The 12,069-nt window shown below is 43.7% G+C and overlaps 1 protein-coding gene across 1 annotated transcript; it reads right to left on the bottom strand.

Annotated features, from left to right (window-relative positions):
- Window positions 1-1,498: 1,498 nt before the first annotated feature.
- LOC311105791 (olfactory receptor 8I2-like) lies at window positions 1,499-2,440 on the bottom strand (the record flags this gene model as incomplete). The annotated part of the gene is made up of 1 exon (XM_084147992.1): window positions 1,499-2,440. The coding sequence occupies one exon, from the start codon at window positions 2,438-2,440 to the stop codon at window positions 1,499-1,501; it is 942 nt and encodes a 313-aa protein (XP_084004118.1).
- Between the last annotated feature and the right edge of the window lie 9,629 nt (window positions 2,441-12,069).

Genomic DNA, 12,069 nt, shown 5'->3' with positions numbered 1-12,069 from the left:
GAGAATGGAAAGGTTCAGAACTTTTGTAAAACATCACAGTACAGTTAAAAAATATATGGCAAATAGAAGTCCAATATGGATGGTGTTAAGAGATAGATGGGTGGTATCGAATGGAGTTGAAGGATGGGACTAATAACAACTAACAACAACTAATAACAGCAAGATAACTCATGTAAAGCATACTGTGTCCATAATAAGTATATAGGTTATAGGTTGAGAGCTTTTGTGAAAGAGCACAGTTAGAAAGATATGGCATATAGAAGCAAACCGGATGGACATCATGAAGATGTTCGGAGAGGTTGAAGGTAGAGGAAGTTCAGGAGTAAAAACAAACAAAATAGAATTATTGTGAAATTGACTGTGTCCATAAAATGTATATAGTATGTATAAGCTGGAAGTAGAGGCCTAAGCATTGTTGTTCACTAGTTTACTCCAATTAGGGAAGGGGTGGTGGGGTTGGAAAGTAATAAAGGGAAATATAGTTTTTTAAAGGATATGTATATGTGTATGTATATGTGTATATATGTGTATATGTATGTATGTATATATATATATATATATATATATATATGCGAGAGAGAAAAAACATATGGGGGATTGGAAGTGATGCAGACAATTACATTGATGGAAGTTACAATCTATCTGCAATATTAAAGCTGATCTACCCCCTTAAAAAAAAGGTTCACAAGTTCATGTATTTATTTGAACACAATGGAGGGAGGATAACACAAAACAATGAACACAATCAAACAAAAACAGGTTTCAGTGCAGGTGGAGGGAAAGAATCTCAGCATCAACCTTAATTTAAATCATTATTTCATCCAAGTAATACTTCTCTTAGCAAAAACTAGGCTTCGCTCTGCCACAGCTTCAAACTAAAATGTCTGCTTCAACAACGTATCTTCCATCTCACCTGCACCTTCCCCTGGGCGGTCGCATCTCAAACAAAAGTTATAAAGTCGATTGTCCGCTCTAACAATGGAAATACTGTACATGTCCTCAAAGATGGAAGGCACGCAGGAGGATGCAAGATCAGGTGGGACCATTATAGGCAATGAGAGGGCAGATACGCGTGTGAACAATGGGCCATATAGATACAGCATATAGAACTCATCTTTGTATCTATGCCATTATAGTGTCTGTGACAGAATGGGCAGCACCATTGAGGTCATCTCTATTTTGCCTGATGGCTCCCAACTCATAGGAATCTCCACCGAGTCAACTACCTTAAATGGTGGAAGCCCTCAATGGCAATGTCAAAATGGGTTATATCCATGATGAGTCTTCTATCAATCTCTATGAAAACAGGCACATCTCCGATAAAGTTAGTTTTTTTGTTTCGTTTCTGAAATGCCACATGCGTCCAGTTACAGTATATCAGTGCGTTCGTAACAACCTAACGATTACGAAAATTATATTCGATCAAATAAGCCTCACGTAGCAAATTAGCAATTACATTTTTTGTTGACCAAACACTGCAGTACATCAACACAATAAATTAGGTCAGGGCAGCAACTTTACGGTTAAACATCTGTCCAACTCTATTCCGAATCTGAGTGAGTTTCATCCCATATATCATAGGGTTCACTAGAGGAGGCACAACTAGGAACTCCACCGCCATGATATTCCTCAGGGCCAGCAGGCTGGTGTTGCTACCGTAGCGAGCGAACATCACATCGAAGGTGAGGGATATGGTGAAGTTAGTTAGGGTAATCAGGTGAGGCAGACAGGTCTGCATGAACTTCTTCCTCTCCACCCGGGAACGCAAAGAGGCTTTGATGATGTTCACGTAAGAAATCAGGATGAGTATCGTTTGAGAGATGTGAGAAAAAGTGAGAATGAAGCCGTAGAGGTTGTTCAGAGTAGTGTCAACGCATGAGAGCTTCACGACGGCCCAGTTTGAGCAGTAGAGTTTATCGATGTCGAGGCCACAGAGGGGTAACCTTGCTGTTATTCCTATCCCAATGCTACTTTCTAGCCATGAGAAAATCCAAGTAAGAAGTAGCAGTGTCCACACTTTTCGAGTAGTCATGATAGAGTGGTATTGTAGCGGCTTGCAGATGGCAACATACCTGTCATATGCCATCACTGTCAAGCTGGTGAATTCACAGAAAACATAGGAGTAGATTACTAATATCTGGGTCATGCACCCTATGTATGTTATCACATGAGATTCAAATAAAAGGTCATAAAGTATCTTTGGGTAGAAAGCTGAAGCGCCATAGATACCATTAATACACAGATTACAGAGGTATAAATACATAGGGTCATGCAACATTTTCTCCAGAAAAATGGTAACGATCAGTGTCAAATTCACAAAAATAGTGAAGAGGTATAGGATGAGAGTAAATACAAAGTAGATGTGTTTGTTTGTCTGTGTCACGTTCAGTCCATGCAGCACAAACACTATCTCCTGGGAGGAGTTGAACTCTATTGTCATTGACAGCAGGCACACACGACAGGACCTGAGAACATTCAGTTTATCCAAGTTTTGTTGGTTGGTCTATATAAAAACAATTATATCTAACAGTAACTGCCAACCATACAGCAGTCTGTCAGCCTCTCAACAATGATATCTCTCCTTCAAACAGTGCCGTTGGCATTAAGAGGTTGAACATTATTTTGATTGCAGAACCCAAAACCACCCAGCTTCAGTACCCACCTAGAGTACAGTAAAATCTTGAAAGTAAGTTTCCCTTGAAAGATAATAAATGATTATCATTCGTATGGTTGATGAATTATAAAAACAACAAATCAAGTTCTCCTTGAGTTCTTCTTGAAGATGATCATTGGTACGGTCTGTGTATTTGTATGGTCTCTGTCTCTGTACTGAAGGCAAGAGCAGACCACCTCCACCTGCGCAGACCAGATCATACCTTGGTATGACACTTCGCCACTCTCCGCACCACTCCTTTATGGGGCAGTATCTGAGTATCTCAACTGCCATAGCAACGTGTGAGAGATATGGAGTGATAGACAGATGAACCCCTCAGACACACACTGCTCACTCTGGAGGTTACCTTCCTAATGAGACCACGTCAATAAGACCCATTATGAAATGAGATATGAGAGAAATTCCAAAACAGTATTTTGTTTATTTAGCAAGGTAATATTGTTCAAGTTCATATTCACGCTTTCCACCAATTTCTATGTTTTCAAGGTAATGTTGTTCAAGTTTATTTGCCACCTTGCTTCATTTTGAGCAGAACTTGTTTAGAGCATAGCCAAACTCCTACAGATGTCGGATCTTAATTGATCATTCTTGTCACTGAGAATTTTCATGTGCATCAGGAAATAAAAATGAGCCTCATGATTTAGAGAGATTCAGTGAAAACCCACAGTTCTCTTTCTCTCCATGTTTGGGTAGTCAACACAGCACCAAATAGGTTACATTTGTACTTGTACTCATGAGATTTTTCTCATTTGAGTTCCAAATATCTCTAACGGTCACCCCAGCATGAGTTTTTTTATGAGCGTGATGTCTGAATGCACTCACTGTTCCAAAATGTGATCATTATGTAACAGGACAGTTAACCCAAGCTGCCCTCAAACCAAGGCACGCTGCCTGCTAATTATCTATAGTCTGTTCCAACTTGTCAATTTCAAATTATTTTCTAACAACAGTTTGAATTGAGGTGTGTTCCGCCTCCTCATTAATTCACATATGAAGTAGCTCAGTTCATTGTTGAGAACTCTTCATCGAGAGCCCAAGCACTTCCCATCTTTAGTCAGAACAGGCCTTGCACAAACCTTTTCCCGCTGGCAACCGCATTGCCTTCATTGTTGTTTTCTTTAGCTACAAATAATGTGTGCGTTCCTATCAAAGTAAGTGCCTTATTTTCTGTATATCTTGTTGTCGTTTCTACCGTAGTATACCATATCTATGTATGGAGCATAATGTATTTACTGTTTTATTCACATTTTCAAATACTGGTGACAAATCATGCATTCTGATTCTTGCATAGATTGTAATGGACACATATGATGTGTGTAAAATACTTTTTTGAAGATTGTACTAATTATGATGAGCTAATGCTAAGCTGTTTGCCAGTTACAGTGTGGGAAAAAAGTATTTGATCCCCTGCTGATTTTGTACGTTTGCCCACTGACAAATAAATTATCAGTCTATAATTTTAATGGTAGGTTTATTTGAACAGTGAGAGACAGAATAATAACCAAAATATCCAGAAAAACGCATGTCAAAAATGTTATAAATTGATTAGCATTTTAATGAGGGAAATAAGTATTTGACCCCCTCTCAATCAGAAAGATTTCTGGCTCCCAGTTGTCTTTTATAGATGTAACGAGCTGAGATTAGGAGCACACTCAAAAATGGATTTTTGGGGTGTTTGTATCATTTGATTTACACAACATGCCTACCACTTTGAAGATGCAAAATATTTTTGGGGGGTGAAACAAACAAGAAATAAGACAAAAAAACAGAAAACTTGAGCGTGCATAGCTATTCACCCCCTCCCCAAAGTCAATACTTTGTAGAGCCACCTTTTGCAGCAATTACAGCTGCATGTCTCTTGGGGTATGTCTCTATAAGCTTGGAATATCTAGCCACTGGGATTTTAGCCCATTCTTCAAGGCAAAACTGCCCCAGCTCCTTCAAGTTGGATGGGTTCCGCTGGTGTACAGCAATTTTTAAATCATACCATAGATTCTCAATTGGATTGAGGTCTGGGCTTTGACTAGGCCATTCCAAGACATTTAAATGTTTCCCCTTAAACCACTCAAGTATTGCTTTTGCAGTATGCTTAGGGTCATTGTCCTGCTGGAAGGTGAACCTCCATCCCAGTCTCAAATCTCTGGAAGACTGAAACAGGATTCCCTCAAGAATTTCCCTGTATTTAGCGCCATCCATCATTCCTTCAATTCTGACCAGTTTCCCAGTCCCTGCCGATGAAAAACATCCCCACAGCATGATGCTGCCACCACCATGCTTCACTGTGTGTCACGAATTCCGCCGAGGCTGCTCCTCCTCCTTGTTCGGGCAGGCTTCGGCGTTCGTCGTCCCCGGAGTACTAGCTGCCACCGTTTGATGTTATCTATGTTTGTTTGGTTTTGTCTGATTAGTGCACCTGTTCCATATCACGTCTTGATTATGTCACCTATAAGTTTCCTTTGGTTTTGTTTGTAGTTGTGTGTCGTTGTTCTCCTGTCGGTTGGTTTAGTTTAGTTGTTTACTTATTGTTAGTGCTGTGCGCACTTTACGCACTGTTTTGCGTATTCGCTCGTCTCCTGTTTAGGAGGCCCGTTGTATTTTGTATTTTTGCTCCTGTGACTATTAAAAGTCGGATCAACTAAGCTTCTGTGTCCTGCGCCTGACTCCAACACCGCATCCACATCAGCCTTGTGACACTGTGGGGATGGTGTTCTCGGGGTGATGAGAGGTGTTGAGTTTGCGCCAGACATAGCGTTGTCCTTGATGGCCAAAAAGCTCTATTTTAATCTCATCTGACCAGAGTACCTTCTTCCAGATGTTTGGGGAGTCTCCCACATGGCTTTTGGCGAACACCAAACGTGTTTGCTTATTTTTTTCTTTAAGCAATGGCTTTTTTCTGGCCACTCTTCCGTAAAGCCCAGCTCTGTGGAGTGTACGCTTTAAAGTGGTCCTATGGACAGATACTCCAATCTCCGCTGTCGAGCTTTGCAGCTCCTTCAGGGTTCTGATCTTATTTAGGGGTTTCATAGCAAAGGGGGTGAATACATTTGCAGGCACCACTTTTTAGGTATTTTTTTTTAGAATTTTTTGAATAAAGTTAGTTTTTTCAATTCACTTCACCAATTTTGACTATTTTGTGTATGTCCATTACATGAAATCCAAATAAAAATCAATTTAAATTACAGGTTGTAATACAACAAAATAGGAAAAACGCCAAGGGGGATGAATACTTTTGAAAGGGACTGTATATTTCTATAATCAGCCAAACCTACTATACTATATGACCATATAATATCACACCTCAACATTTGGTCACCAGGGTTGGGGTCAATTCCAGTCAATTCAGGAAGTACACTGATATTCCAATTCCAATTCTCTCCAATGTTTTTCCATGTGGAAAATTTGGAATTGTAATTTGTTTTACTTTCTGAGTTAATTGGAATTGGCATCAACCCTGGTGGACACAGGCTAAGACCAAGGCTGCTGAGTGAAAACTGCAGGAAGGAGGAGGTCGTCGGGTAAGCTTGGCGTCGGGTAAGCTTGGCTTTATACATAGCTTGGGCTTTGTCGAGTAAGGCTTAAACTATGTATTTAGATTGTAGTTAGGTGTTGTAGGTAGGTATCGTGGGTTGTTGTATGTAATTATTGTAGGTTAGTATTGTATTGGGCTGTGCCGGGTGTAGCACGAAGCTAGCTAGCTAGCTAACTCACCACCTGGACTAGCTGGCGAGTAGCTATTAGCAACGGTATAGTTGTTTCACGCCTGAGAGTGCCTGTAATTACGCCAGCTGGCTGCCTACAATAATTACATACAATAATTGCCTACCATTCAGCTGTTTTCTAACCTCATTGTCTGAACCGTTAACGTTAGGTAGCAAGTGGCTTCTGTGCTTGAAATTTAGCTAGCTTGTTGCTACCTGGATAGCTACTAGTAAACAATAGCTGGAACGACCGAGCGAACAGACGCGAACTGGCTGAGTCAATTCAGTGGCTAGCTTTGCACTTGGCTAGCTAACAGTAGCTGCTAGGGGTAAGTCATAACCTACACTTGTGTTTTGTTTTTTACATATTGATAGCCCGAGTCGTTCAAGGAATTCGGGACATGGGTGACTAGTTAACGTTAGTTTGGCTCTCTCTGTGTGTTCGTGCCGTGAAAGGAGGGGTTCTTCTTTGTCTGAAAGCAATGGCTAGCTAGTTTGCTAACTATTCTAGCTAACTAACTGGCTGAATAAGTTGACGACGGACTCGCTCAAGCTGTCGGGACTAACCCACAACGTTAGACACGGACACGAACGATCTGCTTGCGTGTTGATACACTGGTGGTTTGTTGTCGCCGAGTATTGGCGCTAAACCGTGTTGTTGGTGACCGGCATGCTAGCTGGCTGTGGCGTCTTATGACGAGGTGCCCGGACGTTTTTCACGGAATAATACTGCACCTAGTTAGCTAGCTGAATAAACTAAGTTAGTCTATTCCTAGAAAACATTGAACCGCTGTAGTTTACAACAATTATAGTTTCTGAGGTGGAAGTTGGGAGAGTTATACTTGGGAGTTGTGGTGAGGGAGGCCCCGCTCTCTCCTTTCCCAGATGTTTAGTTCATTTCATTCCGATCTCCTCTGCATTATTGTAGCCATCTGCTGCAGCCTGTCAACTATGCCTCTGCCTATCCCTGTTCTCTCCTCTCCGCACAGGCTACACAAACGCCTCACACCGCGTGGCTGCTGCCTCTCTAACCTGGTGGTCCCTGCACGCACGACCCACGTGGAGTTCCAGGTCTCAGGCAGCCTCTGGAACTGCCGTTCTGCTGCCAACAAGGCAGAGTTCATCTCAGCCTATGCTACCCTCCAGTCCCTCGACTTCTTGGCGCTGACGGAAACATGGATTACCACTGAAAACACTGCTACTCCTGCTGCTCTCTCCTCGTCTGACCATGTGTTCTTGCATACCCCGAGAGCATCTGGTCAGCGGGGTGGTGGCACAGGAATCCTCATCTCTCCCAAGTGGACATTCTCAATTTTTCCCCTGACCCATCTGTCTATCTCCTCATTTGAATTCCATGCTGTCACAGTCACTAGCCCATTTAAGCTTAATATCCTTGTCATCTATCGCCCTCCAGGTTCCCTTGGAGAGTTCATCAATGAGCTTGACGCCTTGATAAGTTCCTTTCCTGAGGATGGCTCACCCCTCACAGTTCTGGGGGATTTCAACCGCCCTACGTCTACATTTGACTAATTTCTCTCTGCCTCCTTCTTTCCACTCCTCTCCTCTTTTGACCTCACCCTCTCACCGTCCCCCCCTACTCACAAGGCAGGCAATACGCTTGACCTCATCTTTACTAGATGCTGTTGTTCTACTAATCTCACTGCAACTCCCCTCCAAGTCTCTGACCACTACTTTGTATCCTTTTCTCTCTCCCTCTCCTCCAACACTACTCACTCTGCCCCTACACAGATGGTAATGCGCCGTCGCAACCTTCGCTCTCTCTCTCCCGCTACTCTCTCCTCTTCCATCCTATCATCTCTTCCCTCTGCTCAACCCTTCTCCCTCCAATCTCCTGATTCTGCCTCCTCAACCCTCCTCTCCTCCCTTTCTGCATCCTTTGACTCTCTATGTCCCCTATCCTCCCGGCCGGCTCGGTCCTCCCCTCCAGCTCTGTGGCTTGATGACTCATTGCGAGCTCACAGAACAGAGCTCCGGGCAGCTGAGCGGAAATGGAAGAAAACTAGACTCCCTGCGGACCTGGCATCTTTTCACTCCCTCCTCTCTACATTTTCTTCATCTGTTTCTGCTGCTAAGGCCACTTTCTACCACTCTAAATTCCAAGCATCTGCCTCTAACCCTAGGAAGCTCTTTGCCACATTTTCCTCCCTGCTGAATCCTCCCCCCCCCCCTCCTCCCTCTGTGGATGACTTCTTCAACCATTTTGAAAAGAAGGTTGACGACATCCGATCCTCGTTTGTTAAGTCAAATGACACTGCTGGTCCTGCTCACACTGCCCTACCCTATGCTTTGACTTCTTCCTCCCCTCTCTCTCCAGATAAAATCTTGCGACTTGTGACGGCAGGCCGCCCAACAACCTGCTCGCTTGACCCTATCCCCTCCTCTCTTCTCCAGACCATCTCCGGTGACCTTCTCCCTTACCTCACCTCGCTGATCAACTCATCCTTGACCGCTGGCTATGTCCCTTCCGTCTTCAAGAAAGCGAGAGTTGCACCCCTTCTCAAAAAACCAACACTCGATCCCTCTGATGTCAACAACTACAGACCAGTATCCCTTCTTTCTTTTCTCTCCAAAACTATTGAGCGTGCTGTCTTTAGCCAACTCTCTTGCTATCTCTCTCAGAATGACCTTCTTGATCCAAACCAATCAGGTTTCAAGACTGGTCATTCAACTGAGACTGCTCTTCTCTGTGTCACGGAGGCTCTCCTCACTGCTAAAGCTAACTCTCTCTCCTCTGCTCTTGTCCTTCTAGACCTGTCTGCTGCCTTTGATACTGTGAACCATCAGATCCTCCTCTCCACCCTCTCCGAGCTGGGCATCTCCGGCGCGGCTCACTCTTGGATTGCGTCCTACCTGACCGGTCGCTCCTACCAAGTGGCGAGAAGCTGTCTCCGCACCACGTGCTCTCACCACTGGTGTCCCCCAGGGCTCAGTTCTAGGCCCTCTCCTATTCTCGCTATACACCAAGTCACTTGGCTCTGTCATATCCTCACATGGCCTCTCCTATCATTGCTACGCAGACGACACACAACTAATCTTCTCCTTTCCCCCTTCTGATAACCAGGTGGCGAATCGCATCTCTGCATGTCTGGCAGACATATCAGTATGGATGACAGATCACCACCTCAAGCTGAACCTTGGCAAGATGGAGCTGCTCTTCCTCCCGGGGAAGGACTGCCTGTTCCATGATCTCGCCATCACGGTTGACAACTCCGTTGTGTCCTCCTCCCAGAGTGCGAAGAGCCTTGGCGTGACCCTGGACAACACCCTGTCGTTCTCCGCTAACATCAAGGTGGTGACCCGATCCTGTAGGTTCATGCTCTACAACATTCGTAGAGTACGACCCTGCCTTACACAGGAAGCGGCACAGGTCCTAATCCAGGCACTTGTCATCTCCCGTCTGGATTACTGCAACTCGCTGTTGGCTGGGCTCCCTGCCTGTGCCATTAAACCCCTACAACTCATCCAGAATGCCGCAGCCCGTCTGGTGTTCAACCTTCCCAAGTTCTCTCACGTCACCCCGCTCCTCCACACACTCCACTGGCTTCCAGTTGAAGCTCGCATCTGCTACAAGACCATGGTGCTTGCCTACGGAGCTGTGAGGGGAACGGCACCTCCGTACCTTCAGGCTCTGATCAGTCCTTACACCCAAACGAGGGCACTGCGTTCATCCACCTCTGGCCTGCTGGCTCCCCTACCTCTGCGGAAGCATAGTTCCCGCTCAGCCCAGTCAAAACTGTTCGCTGCCCTGGCACCCCAATGGTGGAACAAGCTCCCTCACGACGCCAGGACAGCGGAGTCACTCACCACCTTCCGGAGACATTTGAAACCCCACCTCTTTAAGGAATACCTGGGATAGGATTAAGTAATCCTTCTACCCCCCCCCCCCCCCCCAAAAAAAAATTAAAAAATATATATACATATATATAGATATATATTTTAAAGTGGTTATCCCACTGGCTATAAGGTGAATGCACCTATTTGTAAGTCGCTCTGGATAAGAGCGTCTGCTAAATGACGTAAATGTAAATGTAAGGCAGAAAGGAAAACCATAGAGACTAAAACTAGGGCCAGATTCTCAAAGTTATTTATATATTTCCTGCCCATAGACATCCCACTGGTCGCAGATGTCAAATCAACGTCTAGATTTTGATTTACATTTGGTTGAGTTGTCAACTAATGTGAATTCAATGTGAAATCAACAAACATTTCACCATATAATTGGGTTTAGGTTAAAATTGGGTGAAAAAAGGACAACATTTCCTTAAGTTGATGTCCTTTTTCAAATCCAATTAGTTTTTCACGCTGATTCAATGTCATCACATTTAATTTTGGGGTTGACATTACGTGGAAACAACGTTGATTGAACCAGTTTTTGACCAATGGGATGTAGTGGACCCTATGCATAATCTTTTACTGGGGACAGCAACATTTTTGTTTTACTTTTTATGTGTGGAAGAACATTGGTGTGCTGGATGATGGGCTACCTAATAAAACTACCTAATAAAATCTCATTAGGGTTTTCTCATTTCAATCCAGAAGAATGTAAATGTACGTGTTTACACCTTAAGGAACTGGTGGAGGATGCCCATTATGTTTGTTTGGACCCATTTTGTCAAAGCCTGTAACATCTTATGTACAATATGTATCAACATTGAGCGAGTTGGAGAGGCTTATTCCCACTTTATACAACAGTTCTGTGAGAGCTTTGCAATGTTATGTGGAAAACAGTATTGCACACCAAATATGCACCTCCATAGCCAATGAGTTTTGGACTATGGTCCAGTATATGGTTTCTGGCAGTGTTGTAGTACTCAAGACCACATTTTGAGTGTCTTGGTCTTGTCTCTGTGTCAGACGTTTGAACTCAGTCTTGACTCTCTCAGACAGTGAGGACTCTTATTTCTTCCCGAGACCAGAGGAGTAAAAACTCATAATTATCAGATCCCATTCAATAAGCGCATAAAACCGCTTCGCCAGGCCAAATATATACACTCCTTCTTGAAACATTAATACCTGAACAGTCTTTATATCTATTATAGACATGTTTGTGCAGTGGCGAACCTATAGGCCCTCAGTGTGTGACAGGTTTGTGATGCTGAAAGAACAGCAAAGGTAATACATGTAGGAGAGTGCACTTTTTGTAAAACACAAAGGGCTGGTGTTGTAGTGGAGGCTATATGCAGGTATACGCCATATATTCACTTTTTTTTCAGTGGGCATTGCACTGATGCGTATCAAAGTAGTGTAGTGGAGGATTACGACTTATCAATTATGTAGTACAATAATGAAATCATGCACAAAGTAGCCTACACAATCGCAAATTACGTGAAATATATTCACGTGAGCCGCAGCTGCACACATAGCCTAGTTTCAGCTGCAGGCAGCAAGAGTGCTCAGCTCTTGTCACGCCCTGGCTCTAGGGACTATTTTATGTTGAGCCAGGGTGTGTAGTGTCTATGTTTTGTGTTTCTATGGTAGTCTCTAGTTATGTGTTTTCTATGTTGGCCGGTGTGGTTCTCAATCAGAGGCAACGAGGATCAGCTGTTGCTTGTTGTCTCTGATTGGGAACCATACTTAGGCAGCCTGTTTGGCACAGTGTATGGTGGGATCTTGTTCCGTGTTGGTTTGTGTATGTACCCAAGGACTTCACGTATCGTTTTGTTGTTTTTGTTCGTG

Source organism: Coregonus lavaretus (genome assembly GCF_964263955.1).
Source record: "Coregonus lavaretus genome assembly, chromosome: 30".
Lineage (NCBI taxonomy): Eukaryota > Metazoa > Chordata > Actinopteri > Salmoniformes > Salmonidae > Coregonus > Coregonus lavaretus.
Note: the sequence above shows the minus strand (reverse complement) of the source record. Positions and strands in the feature narration are given on the sequence as shown.